Source organism: Barbatula barbatula (assembly GCF_947034865.1).
Source record: "Barbatula barbatula genome assembly, chromosome: 9".
NCBI lineage: Eukaryota > Metazoa > Chordata > Actinopteri > Cypriniformes > Nemacheilidae > Barbatula > Barbatula barbatula.
The window spans coordinates 21,245,301-21,259,099 of record NC_136772.1 but is presented as its reverse complement, the minus strand read 5'-3'; the positions used below and the strand labels follow the sequence as shown (position 1 = coordinate 21,259,099).

General features: G+C 38.9%; 1 protein-coding gene across 2 annotated transcripts; it reads left to right on the top strand.

Moving 5' to 3' along the window:
* The first annotated feature begins 2,137 nt into the window (after window positions 1-2,137).
* Window positions 2,138-13,311, top strand: cbsb (cystathionine beta-synthase b). Of its 2 annotated transcripts, none has more exons than XM_079464635.1 (15): window positions 2,138-2,697; window positions 4,900-5,235; window positions 5,587-5,693; window positions 6,969-7,103; window positions 7,440-7,519; window positions 7,616-7,820; window positions 7,905-7,996; window positions 8,381-8,506; window positions 8,622-8,706; window positions 8,792-8,897; window positions 9,756-9,833; window positions 10,195-10,329; window positions 10,613-10,721; window positions 11,001-11,085; window positions 12,254-13,311. In XM_079464635.1, the coding sequence occupies exons 2-15, from the start codon at window positions 4,907-4,909 to the stop codon at window positions 12,388-12,390; spliced, it is 1,809 nt and encodes a 602-aa protein (XP_079320761.1). In that variant the 5' UTR covers window positions 2,138-2,697; window positions 4,900-4,906; the 3' UTR covers window positions 12,391-13,311. The 2 variants fall into 2 exon arrangements, with proteins under 2 accessions (XP_079320761.1, XP_079320760.1); XM_079464634.1 differs by having other exon boundaries at window positions 2,422-2,697; window positions 12,212-13,311.
* The last annotated feature ends 488 nt before the right edge of the window (window positions 13,312-13,799 follow it).

The window sequence follows — 13,799 nt, the reverse complement described above, 5'->3', positions numbered from 1 at the left end:
GACCGTAGCCTAATTGTTTCTAATAGGATGTAAGATATTCTCACCATTTACTGGCGATCCATTTACTTTTCTACAGGTTTTAAATCCAATGTCCGTTTAAATCCGTTTTGTAAATCGGCTCTGAGACTACTTAAATTGCTTTGGCGCTTAAACTACACAACAAGGTTCCTTGTCATCCTTCATTAGGGCCCGAGCACGAAAGAGCAAGCCACCGGCTTGCTCTGCAGTGCAGAGCCCTATTGTTTCTGTGTTGTTTATTATTATTCTTCTTCTTCCGAATCCGCTTTGATCGATAATTTGAAGGCCTAAACATGCTCTAAAACTCACAATACTTTGCACGCGCATCAGACGTTGCAAAACTTGGCGTTTGAAATGGGTTTTAAAACTAGGCGGGGCAAAATGGCTCTCTAGCGCCACCTAGAACTGCCCAGACCGATCCGCAAAAGGTACATGCACCAAACTTGGTAGACATGTGTAACACCCCGGATCATGAAGAAAAGCCTCTTGGGGCATATCCCTAAACCGAACAGGAAATCCGTTATTTTAAATTTTCTGTGTTATTGCGCAATATTTTGCAATTTTAAGCTGTCGTACTTTGACGAACTCCTCCCAGAGTTTTTATCCGATCGACATCATATTGGTGTCATTCTCATCTTAAGGTCTTTGCGACGCTAAATTGCGGAGATCTAGAGTTTTCATGGGGAATCGTGACCCTGGCGGCCTGCCAAAGTTTGCCGGTTTTTCATGAACAGGAAGTTGATGTAACTCAGGCATTCAATGTCCCACAGGCCACAGACTTCACACATTTGTTCAAAGTCCTGGCCTGAATACATCTACATGGCATCTACATCTACATTCAGATACAGTTATAGCGCCACCTGCAGGAATCAGGAAATGGCATGTTTTATACAGTTTTTAAATGCTCATAGAGATTCAAACAGGAAGTTGATGTAACACAGGCATTGAAGGTCCTACAGGCCACAGACTTCATACATTTGTTCAAAGTCCTGGCCTGAAGACATCTACATGGTAATATTCCAATAGTTATAGCGCCACCAGCTGGCAACAGGAATTATGACACGTAAAAATAAATAACAAATACTACTGTAATTCGCCAGCATTAATTGTATCACCATTATTTTCTTTTTTTCTCTACATGGCAATATCCAGATACAGTTATAGCGCCACCTGCAGGAAACAGGAAATGGCATGTTTTTAACTGCTCGTACAGAGCTCATATTTGAACAGTATAGCCAGTGTGATCTTCAGACCTTTGTGATGGTACATTGAAATCTTCTGACATTCTTTGAGGGGCGTGTCCGTGGTGGCCTGACAAAGTTTGATGTTTCGCCATGAAAAATGAAGCTACAGTAACTCAGGCACACGATATCCGACCGGCCTCACACTTCACGTGTTCGACGAAAGTCCTGTCCTGAACACATATCCATGTCAGTAGACCTTTAGTAATAGCGCCTCCAGCTGGCAATAGGAAATATTGCAGGAAACATGAAGCTACAGTAACTCAGGCACACGATATCCATCCAGCCTCACACTTCACATGTTTGATAATAGTCCTGGCCTGAACACATATCCATGTCAGTAGACCTTTAGTAATAGCGCCTCCAGCTGGCAATAGGAAATATGGCACAGAAAAATCTATAATGAAACTCCATGTATGCAAGTTGCATACCTTTCATTGTTCCTGATTCCGACGGTTGTGGTTGAACATGGTTGCGGTGCATGCCCGAGGGCCCGCCTATCGCTGCTCGCAGCTTTAATCTTCGTCTTGTAGCGACACGCACGCTACACAATAACGCAGACAAAGTGCGCTCACAACGAGTTTGGGCGAGAAAACATCGTAGTAGTTTGATGGTGGATTAACTAGTGGATCGTGAAAAGTTGAAGTGTTTTCTATATTCCGTTATACAGACTTGTTGCTTTAGGCTAGTTTAAAATAGCGTGACGTCTTGTATACTAGCCATTTAGCACGCTCTGCAATGTTAAATATAACATGCCAGCTGTTTTTAATTCCTCCACGCAATAATTTGATGCAAAGCCTGATTGGCTGGATTTGTTCCAGATTCAAACACAACGGGATCACTTTCCTATAATATCAAACATGTTTGAAAACATCGTAGTGTCTGGCAAAGCTCGAGACGGGTCCGGATCAAGTTGCACACCTGCTAATGCTTAAACACCGATTTGGTCGCGATCCGGTGACCTAAGAAAATCAGGTAGTGAGCACCGTAGAGAGTTATGGTGTCTGATGCGTTAAAAACACCGTAAATGGCAGCATAAAAAAAGCACAACATGACCCACTTAACGCACCGCTGCGCAGATTGCGCGGGGTGTGAAATCAAGTACCGCGAGATGTTCCCATGTTTAGACGGCACGTCTCACGATACTGCCGTGAAGTCACACGCCGATCAGTCTGCGCAGCGCCGCTGCGCATAAATGTTTCCGTAGACAAGGGCACGACTAAATGTTAACACGCGATTGGCCGTGAACAAAAACAGACTCCCCCGCAGCAGCCAGTCAGCGCGCCACCACGGCAAAGTACGCTATCTCTCGATTGGACGCTCGCTTGGCTCTTTAACGCATGTGAGCAGCTTGCAAGCCGAGTTCACATTTACGCGTAACCCAGTCTGTGTTGTCACACCTCAGCGACTTGCTACTTCAAATCTATCAGATACGCAGGTGAGTAAAGATGCCCGTTTGTGTTCTGTAGCCATCATGAACAATCAATTCTTACTTTCTCAAAGGCGCGAGAGAAGCATATCCGGATTCCTTCAATCAACATGACGTGTTTGCTGTAGATAAATAATACGCATTGCGCATTATTAATTGGAAAACTCGTTTTCTTTGTTTATACGTCGGTAACATTTTAAAATGGGAATGCAGTGATCGCGTGCATGATGAAATCGACCCCCTGCGTCACAGAATAATGGTCAACGCAAAATACAATGAACGCAATTCCTCTGAGATTGCGTCATTTGAATTGTTCCTTCGTTAATATAGCATATTGTACCTACATCAGTTGTTGTGGGGGTTCAAGTTAGAAGTACCTTTGCTGATCTTTTCTTACTTCCTACCCGGCGAACTACTTTTACAGCCATTTAAATATGATGCTTTTACTAGATCGAAGACACAGGAACTTATGACGCGTAACATTTCCATTGACTGTTTAAATTAAAATGATTATTTTTGGACGAAATTCATGTAAATGTGTGCGTGTGTGTTTATATATATAATATAATAAAATATATATAATAATATAATAAAACCGAATATAATTTTTTTTGGTAAACTGCAGACTGTAGGCCTATGTATAACAAAAACACAAAATATTGAGCAAAAGTATGTTCGGAATATTTACAAAACAAAGTTCTTTGTTATATTTGCGTTCCATTTATTTCAACTTTAGCCACATTTAAACTATTTATAAAATGTTTCATATATGGTTAGTTGACAAATAAATTGTAAATGGGTCCTATGGTTTGACAAGAAATCTCTCATATGCTGCTAAATGACTAAATGTAAATATGCCATTTTATATTATAATACATTATTAACAGTTTGTTTTCTAAATATTTGTGATGTCGCACCATAGGACACGTGTATTTGCCAACTACCCATTTAGAGTTGGTTGCAGGGCTTCGGGATCAGAATCTAAAAGCTGGAAATCACCTCTTATTCTTGAAATTACTGGAGCCATCTGTGAAAAGCAGAAGTGTGTCTTTATACATTGTTTATCTTTTTCCTTCTTTATGGTTAATTGTGATAAGTTACAGATCATCATCAGTCCTGATTTAAATGAAATGCCACACATGTTTGGACTTCTCCTCCTCACAGTAGCTCAGTCCTAAATTGCCCTTTGGGCTGATCTGTTTGTTTGAGTTTATGTTTCAGTGTATGTTAATTGCACAAGTCTCTTCTTGGCAACTGCATCAGTGCGTAAGGTATGACATGGATGTGGTCAAGCTGGTCACAGCTGTTCAGTTTCCAAGAGAGACTTTGCTATATTTTGCTCCTGCTGGATTTGTTTGTGGAACAAATTATTTTAAAGACAGTTTGTAGTTTTCCACTAAAATAAAAACCAGATCTTAACAACCTTTACAATTGCTGATTCGGGATCTTAAAATTGCTAAGCTTTTTTCAAATTCTGATTAGTATAGGTGTATTACAAGGCCAACTGTCATATTCAAATTTTTTGAACATTGAATATGGCTTAATCTTGTAATCGTAACGATGTCAAGATGATGCATTTACATGAATGTTGCATACTAAGTTTGGATTTGTATTGGCATATTTTTATGTAAATGCAGTCATTGGGGATATATTAGGTAAGATGTGTTTTATCAAAGGGCAATCCAGTCTTGTTGATTAGTAATAGTTTTTTTTATGAGGGACCGATCTCTGCTTATCCTTTCTTTCACCGGGAGCAGAAGTTGGGATATCTGCCCAACTACTTTAAAATATATTGTTATCAGGAACCAAGTATTTTTGTTCACATTCTAAGTTATAGGAGGTTGTTTTCTTCCTTTTACTATCTTGAAGCAAGTGTGCATATAGTGTGCATTAATGTGTGTGTAGCAATATCCAATTTAAGTTAATGTCCCATAGGCTCTACTGTTTCTCTGTGTAAACATTTAAAGGCACACTTGTGTGTTTTGTGTAAATGTTAGAGTAAATCAAATAAAAGTGTTCTTGACATTCATGGCACAAAGGCTCATCTGTGATCTGTCAACATTGCGTAAGAACTCGAATTAAATGAAGACCATATTACAGTTAAAAGTGCATCAATACACCTACGTTCATGGGCAGGGAAGGGCGTTACATAATGTTTCTTAATTATATTTACAAGAAGGCTGGTGCTTACCCGACTTTTTTTTCTCATAGGTAAGCCATGCCGTCTAGTTCAGAGTCCGCTGGAAAAGTGCCCGTCTGCCCACATGCCGCCAAGGTCCTCCTCAATGCAGACACTGAGAAAGGAGAATCTGTGGTCAACAATGAAGCCATCTTGAATGGCAAAGCTGGACAAAAGCTAGGTATGAAAGATTCAACCCATCTGACTGAAACAAACGGGCACCATGCGAAGAGTATGACGAAAGATCACACAGAGAATGGATCGGGAATAACCCTTGAGAGGAATTGGATTCGCCCAGATTTGCCAAGCCGATGCACCTGGAAACTCGGAGATCCGACCACAGATTCGCCCCACAACCACTTCCAAAAGTAAGCTTAGACCCATATAAATCATATTTATGGGAAAAGAGGTTTTGTATTGACACCCATAGGTTTAGTGTTTATATGCTTATGTTGTCAGCTTTTTTCAAATTGCCTTGTTAGTCCAAATCAAAATTAGAGTGAATTACTGAAGAACAACAGATGTTTTCGAAGAATAATGACTCCTGGAAAGATTAGAGAAAACAAGGGTGTGGTAAATCACTTAGTTAAAGCGCAGAGTCATGATGAGTCACTTCTGTTATGTTATGACCTACTGGTTGGTATGTGGTTGACATTTACCATCATTTGTTTGTGGTAGTAAGTGTCACCTCAATTTGATGTAATCCTTTTTTTCCACAGGACAGAGACCCCCAGCATCCTCCCCAACATTCTTGGTAGAATCGGAGAAACCCCAATGGTCCGCATGAACAAGATTCCCAAAGCGTTTGGCCTTAAGTGTGAGCTCTGTGAGTATCTGTATGGTATAGGTGCACACAAATTTAACACTGATGTCATGGAGGATATTTTTCTAAAGTGTCGTATGAGGACTAGTAAACTGCATGTGTCGGCACGTGTGGCTGGGTGGGGGAGCTGTGTTTAGGGGAAGTGAGGGGTTGGTTTGAGGAATGCAGGTGTTGGGTTTCAGTCTGTGTTAGCCAAGTGAGGACATGAAAGAGGAACTTTCCAGGACTATCCTTAGAGTTGCAGTTCATCCATTGAGTGCATTCAGTGTCCAATGTGTAAATTTTTGAGGAATTTAATATACACAGAACTATGTCTTCAGAGGTGTATAAAGACCTAACATAATGAAGTGTTATGTTTTTATTACGTTTCAATGAGCTATTTCTATCAACAAACAACGCTGGTCCCCTTGCATGCAATTCGCAATGTTATGTTTGCCCCTAAATGGACAAACTGCTCTACGGAGCACATTTTTGCAAAACGTCATCTCCTTTGGCAAAGAAGTGAATGCAATTCCCAAAATGACCCTAGTTGACTTTTTTAAATTGAGGCTTTATACAAATAGATTGTTTTAAAGCACCTTTACAGTAAAGTTAATTACTATTGAAGTGCCTTATGTTTTACCTGTATAAATAGTCAGGTGTAAATGTTGGTCATTTATGCACTCAATGATCAGAGCTTTCCAAAAGTGGGTGCATGCTTTATGTGGTCAAATTGTTAAAACACTCAATTAGAGAGATACTCAAGGAAACAAACTGTAAACGCCAGTTTTATTGTCACCAATTCATTGCTTTTTGACTAACGCACACAAGATTGTTTCCGCTTTTGTTTTGGTGAAAGCTTACTGAGTTTAGCTGTCTGGGTCAAAAGTGTTGCATGCTTTCAGATAAGCCCCTCAAAGGCTTAATAAGCGTTGTTTGAAAGAGTTATTTGTGTAAGGCCTTTTAAATCTAAATGCTTCAATTCGTTTTATTCTATAGGCCTACGTCCAGTGGTTTCATGTGAAATGGATTAGTCTTTGGCCAGTTCTGTAAACTAAGTGTTTATTTTATTTGTGTGGTTGGATTCAGGGGCTTATGTGGGAAAATGGCCACCTACAGTATTGGCGTAGCGCTAACAATTTCATGGTTTGCACATACTCATAAAGACCAAACACTGTTTTTTCTGTCAGCTGGCTGTGTCCTCCCACCATTAATCATAAAAAGAAATGGGACACTTGGCAAAGTTTATAATTGCAGTAGTAACACTGTTCATTTCAACAATCTGCTGTGTTATTTCAGTGGCTAAATGTGAGTTTTTCAATGCCGGTGGCAGTGTGAAGGACAGAATCAGTCTGCGCATGATCGAGGACGCTGAGCGAGATGGTGTACTCAAACCTGGAGACACCATCATCGAGCCCACCTCAGGAAACACAGGTGTGTATGTGCACAATGAGATGTGCCATTTAATATTGAACGTTTCTATTTATTGCATTTAATGCTGTGCTATGCTAAAATGCCACGACTTTGGTTTAGAATTTAGATAAAAATACTGAAAGACCAGTTCAGCATTTAGATAAAAATACTGAAAGACCAGTTCAGCAAGTTCTCACCCTTTCAGTCTGGCAGCAACAATAATTTATAGTAACATTTAGTTTCCACATAAATTGTACAAATCCGTTCGTGTAAGGGTTAGGTTTAGGGGTTTAATAATGTAATCAACTTTTTTATGAAAGCAATGAAACACTGAAACAAACCTGTGTGTGTGCTCAGGTATTGGACTTGCCCTGGCAGCGGCAGTCAAAGGCTATCGCTGCATCATTGTCATGCCTGAAAAAATGAGCATGGAAAAGGTGAGTTCATGGAATGAAATCAGTTTGTTCATATTTGATGTCTGTGTGTTCTACACATGCTCAGTTATTTGTACGTGCTTTTTCGAATGCTACCAGGTGGATGTGCTCCGTGCTCTTGGTGCCGAGATCGTTCGAACCCCTACCTCAGCCCGCTTTGATTCTCCCGAGTCTCATGTGGGTGTGGCTTGGCGTTTGAAGAACGAGATTGCAAACGCTCACATTCTGGACCAGTACCGCAATCCCAGCAACCCCCTGGCTCACTATGACACCACTGCAGAGGAGATTTTGGAGCAGTGTGATGGTAACAGCGATATCTGGCTCAGTTGCTTTCTCCTGATCGCTCGAATCACATGGTTATGCAGTGTTTTATGTTTGACTTCTGTAGGTAAAATAGACATGCTGGTGGCCGGAGCTGGCACTGGTGGCACAATCACTGGCATCGCCCGCAAGCTGAAGGAGAAATGCCCTAATATCAAGGTGATTTACTTTGACGAAAGCTACAGGTACATGTATTGTGTTAAGGATAAATAACGTCACACTGAAGTCTATGTGAATATCCTAAAATATTAGCATTTCTAATTAAGGAGTTTCCTGTTTGCCAGTTTATTTTTTGTAATATTTTGGCCTTTTTATACCATTGCAACTCTGTAGCATGCTTAGCAGAAGGACTTGCATGTGCTTTCACCTCCCCTCGAATGAACTAAACTGCATTTCAGAGACAATAGAAGGAATTTGCTCTAAACTGACTAGATTCTTCTGTCCCGCACATGCTTTAGCTTAGATACTTATCATCATAACAGAAATCCACTTGCTTTCGTGCACATGGATTCGGTAACAATTGTTTGTGTTTTGGTCCCTCAGATTGTTGGTGTGGACCCTGAAGGCTCCATCCTTGCTGAACCAGAAGAACTTAATAAGACTGATAAAACTCAGTATGAGGTGGAAGGCATTGGATATGACTTCATTCCCACGGTTTTGGACAGATCTGTAAGTCCGTATATACACAACAGTCCTTGATGCAGTGGGTTTTAATATTTTACAAAAATGTCAAACTGAAACTTTAAACGCTTCAAATATATTTAATCTGACTGCTCGTTCTCAGGTGGTCGATAGTTGGTACAAGTCCGTAGACGAAGAGTCTTTCGCCATGTCTCGTATGCTTATCAGAGATGAAGGTCTTCTGTGCGGTATGTGACTGCTGGTATCTCTCTCACGCTTTATACTGTGTGATATTTTGTGTAGCTAAACAATTTTTCTTTCGTTTTATTTTAGGTGGAAGTTCAGGCACAGCCATGTCTGCAGCAGTGCATCTAGCTAAAGAGCTGAAGGAAGGCCAGCGCTGTGTGGTGATCCTCCCAGACTCCATACGCAACTACATGTGCGTTTCAGTGCTCCCAGCAGTCTAATGTGCTTAGCTTAGCTAGTGTGATCGTGTGCATGTTGTCATTTCTGGTGGATTGAACCATAACAATGCTAATTTGTTGTTATAGACTTAAACAAACACAACCGGAATGTGACGCTACTTCTGAAGCTTCTCTACACTACATTTGGCTTCTCCCTATTTTTAAAGTGGTTAAACTATCTTTTTGAAAAGCACAACAAACTACTGTGTTATCGATATGTGATCGGATAAAAAACATTATAATCAGAACAATGTTTTGTGATACAAAATCAATGAATATCTTTGCATGAATCCCATGATTTATATATTTAAACATTTGTGGCATATTTTAATATATACAGACTAGCGTTCTAAAATACAATAGAAAATAATTTTTTAACTGTTTGGTGACATTCAAGCTGCAGTCTGTGATTGAAAGATTTTTTTTATTGTTAACTAAAAACATTTTTTCATGATTTTTCACTTTTAAAGCCAGTATTCAACTCTAAATTCAACCAAAGTATTTAGTATTGATGATATACAGCTACAGCTGTGTGAGCTGGTGTGGTTTTGCGGGAACTGCAACCTTAACCAGTAAATCAACAAATTCACTATAAAAAGTTATACTTCATATTCCCAGTTATATCTATATAATGTAATGTATGAATTATGGCATGAATGGTAAATTACATGTTCCCTAAATCTTAAAGTGAGGAGTGTACAACAAGAGCCTATAGTGTAGTTTAGTGTGTTAGTCTGTATCAGATGCTTTGTAGAATAAGGTGCAGTAGATATACCACAAGGGTGTGTAACAATCCCCTTTGATTTTCCCTTAAATGCTTTGTTCATCCCTAGGTCTAAATTTGTAAGCGACAAATGGATGTGTGAAAAGGGCTTTCTGAGAGAGGAAGATCTTGTTGTCAACAAGTCTTGGTGAGAACACACAGCAACATATACTTGTTCAAAGAAGCAGGCTTCGTATTTACTAGCAAATGTAGTTTACATATATTGTCAATGATTACTGTAAACTGCTACAGTTAGGCTTCTTAATGTAGAGACATGCATGTCCTCTCTCCTAAATTACTGTGTCTTAAACTTGTTGAAACTTGTATGAATATTATAAAAGGCTCCTAAAGCAAAGCTGATTCCTAGCCAGACAGGTTTGTGTGAAGGTTAGGGTTTAGGAAATATGTTTTATAAAAAAACAGAGAGGTCCTTACTGATATAGCTTTAACGGTGTGTGTGGTTTTACCAGAGTCTTTTACGGTCTTCTCCCTGCCCCCTCTCTCTGTAGGTGGTGGAACCTGACGCTCCAGGAACTTCGGCTCTCTGCCCCTCTGACTGTCCTCCCTTCAGTGTCTATTAAGAAGACCATTCAGATTCTGAAAGTGAAAGGTTTCGACCAAGCGCCTGTGGTGGATGAGGCTGGGTAGGTTATTTGTCCACAAACCCCTGAAGTTGACCAGTTTGTCAAGCCACTCAGTATTTTACACTCGCATCGCTTGAATTCAAGGAATAGTTTTGTGTATTTGTTGCTATAAATGGGCGTTTCAAAAGAATGAGGTGTTTTTCTACCCAATGGTTTTTTGCATTATAATTTATGTATTAAACTTAATATACAGTACGCATGGGATAGAATTATCAAAAGGATATAACAGATGGTAAATGAAGGAAGGTGTGGCTCAGTCTGGTGTCTGGTTTTCACTCTGTAGGCAGATTCTGGGTATGGTCACTTTGGGAAACATGCTCTCATGTGTTCTGGCTGGGAAGGTCAGACCATGTGACCCTATCAGTAGAGTTCTCTACAAACAATTTAAACAGGTGAGCACACACACACACGCACTAAGGAAAACCTTATCAACCCCCCCGGCTCTTAATAATGGTTGGAGCTGCATAGATAAAGGCATTTATCATGTTATTGACTTCACTGAGGCTTGTAAAAGCAGCAAGTACTCATTAATAGTAGATATATAATAGATGTCAGCATAAAGGTCAATACAATGTTAATGAATTATATTTAATCACATGTGGCAACACAATCGAAACTCTGAATAGTCAGCTTCTCTCTCTCTCTCTCTCTCTCTCTCTCTCTCTTCTTAGGTGCGTCTAACTGACAACATGGGCAAACTCTCTCGCATTCTTGAGACGGACCATTTCGCCCTTGTTGTTCACGAACAGATCCAGTGTAAGTTAAATGAACTGAGCCTCTCCTCCACAACAGTTATTGCTCAACGGTGTGCTTGCTTTTAACCAATCTTTTTTGCCTTGTGCATTTCTAACATGTATTTGGAATCTATTTGCATCGTTTCTTCATGCCTTCTTTCGCGGTCCTTGATATTTTATTCCAGGTGTCATTTTGGCCCTGTGAGTTAATAATACCCCAGAGTTTGTGGATTCTGGATGATAAAAAGTTTAAAATAGATGGTGTTATCTGTAATATAGTCGCAGGTGTTTTGAACCGTGTTGTGGACAGCAATTTGAAACGTTTTAAATGCAAATAATGAAGTGCAGAATAGTCTTAACTTTTAAAAAGAAAACATACTTTGCAGGTTAAGTTACTGGATGGAGAGTTCAGTACCAATCATTGAAACAATATAAAACCTTATCTAGTAAGTATTATATTATAAAGCAAGCTCATGAGTTAAGAAATAAAATACAGAGAAGTATTTCTACACAACGTTTCTGGAACAATAGTGTTATTCATTCATAAAAGTACAGCACTAAGCCCTGACACAGGACACTTTGTTTTCTTGGGCTTTAGATCATTATGTCCTTTTTCTGGCAAAAACGTTCTGTACCTGTTCAGGGCCATTATACAGCATGTGACATCCTCTGCCAGGTGCTGTGGCTCCACACTGAACTTTCCCGTTGCTACATAATCTTGACAAACATCACATAATGTGCAAAATTGAGCTTTATATCTGTGTTGTTGCCAGCTTCTGCATATTATAAAGTTATGCTTTCATTTTATTTTATTTCTTTATGATGCTTGTATTTTCTAATTGTTTAACATGGCCAATAACCTGCTAAATATGCTAACACTTTACACTTCAATTTGTTTATTAATTTTACTTGAATTATGAATGTAAAATCATTTTAAAGCATATGATCTTTATTCGGTCGTTATTAATTTAATCATTACAAATGACATGTAATTGGAACACAAACAACATTCATGAATGAACCAATTATTATCATACCGTTATTGTTAGTGATATTTAATGCATTAAATAATGCTAACAAATTGAACTCTTAAGGTAAAGTGTTACCAAAAAAAGTGCAGTAAAATGCAGGGCATGTTGTCATTGCAGTGGGTGGTGTCAGCAGTCTGAATTGCAGTGCCTGTCTTGCAGACATGACCGATGGATCTTCTACAATGAGGCAGATGGTTTTTGGGGTTGTCACAGCCATTGATCTGCTGAATTTTGTGGCTATTCGTGAGAGGAGGGAACGCTCGATGTCCGAATGTTCCCTGTCTGAAGACCAGTGAATGACCAAAACGCACACATCTGATGTATAGGGGTTTCTTTTCACAAGAATGTGAGAACAGAATCATACTGCTTGTTTAAGACACTATATATGCAAGTGGCATGCTCAGTTTTATTAAGAATTATGCTTTTTTAGTGAGAGATGATCAATACGTGTCATCCGGCACTTCTTCTGCCTCTCTCGCTTCGTTTGATTCTTCTCGCTTGGTTTACATATTAGTTTAGCTGGTGTATCTTGAAGAGGAGTTGGCACAATGAAGTAATATAAAGTCAAAGAACGACCATTTTGTTTTGAGTAACCTTTGACTACATCAAGGTGTAAATGTAATCTATATCCTTCTTTAAACAACTCTGGTATAGCCCCGGGTTTAGTAGAACTAAGTTTTATGATTCTATCCCATCTGATCTGGGGCTACAATGCCACCTAGTGACTACAGTCGTTTACAACAGCAATAATTATTTGCTTTTATCCAACCATGTTCTGATGCTTCTTGGCACATTTACTATAGGCCTGTAGTATATTAGGAGTTTTGCAGACATGAGTGTTGGTAATTGACAGAGAATATAACCATAGTTTGACCAACCAAACTTTATGTATTTCTTGTATTGAAACAAGACTTCAAGAAAAAAACACAGGGTGTAAATAGCAAGGTGCAGAGATTAAAACAGACCATTCTGTGTTACAGAAATGTATCTTTTTTATATTATTATTCTTGTAAGTCAAACTTGTGAAGAGAATGTCTTGGGTAAGTGAAAAACGATTGTGTATGAGTGAATTAGTGAATGTGAAGATGCTCATATGTGCATGCTGCTGGATGTCTCTGATTCAGAATGTCCGACTCTTCTGTTATTTCAGTTGATTTTTTTTCCTTAAATGTATTGCTGTAATAAATACTAGATAGAAATAAAGGCTGTATTGCTGAGTGGTTCTATTTTCTTCTTTTGCCACTAGAGTCCAGTAGTGAGCAAAGCGTTAATCTTTGACATGCTGGATTAAATATGGATTTTCTTATATTTAAAAGTTCTAGTGAAGCTTTAATGAAGGGTTCAATTTGAATTTCATTATTTCTTATTGTACGGGTCTTTGCTTTGTGCAATGCTTAAACATTTGTGTTGACTTAAAAGCACTTTCTTATAAAGATGTTTTGGTATGTTAACTAAAATGAAACCATTAATCCTAAATGGTTTGAGTTTTTAGAGATTTTCTTGCATACAGATTTATCTTAAATCCTAAATTGCTAGGAATGAACATTTGTGAACAATCGACCCCAAACAGTTTGGATGTTTTTACTAAACAAAAACTTTACAAAATGTGCTCTGACGCTTTACAGAAAATAATGTATCATTCACCCAAAACAAAAATGCATTATTTACGCACGGCCCTTTCATTCCAAAGTAACTACGATTTATT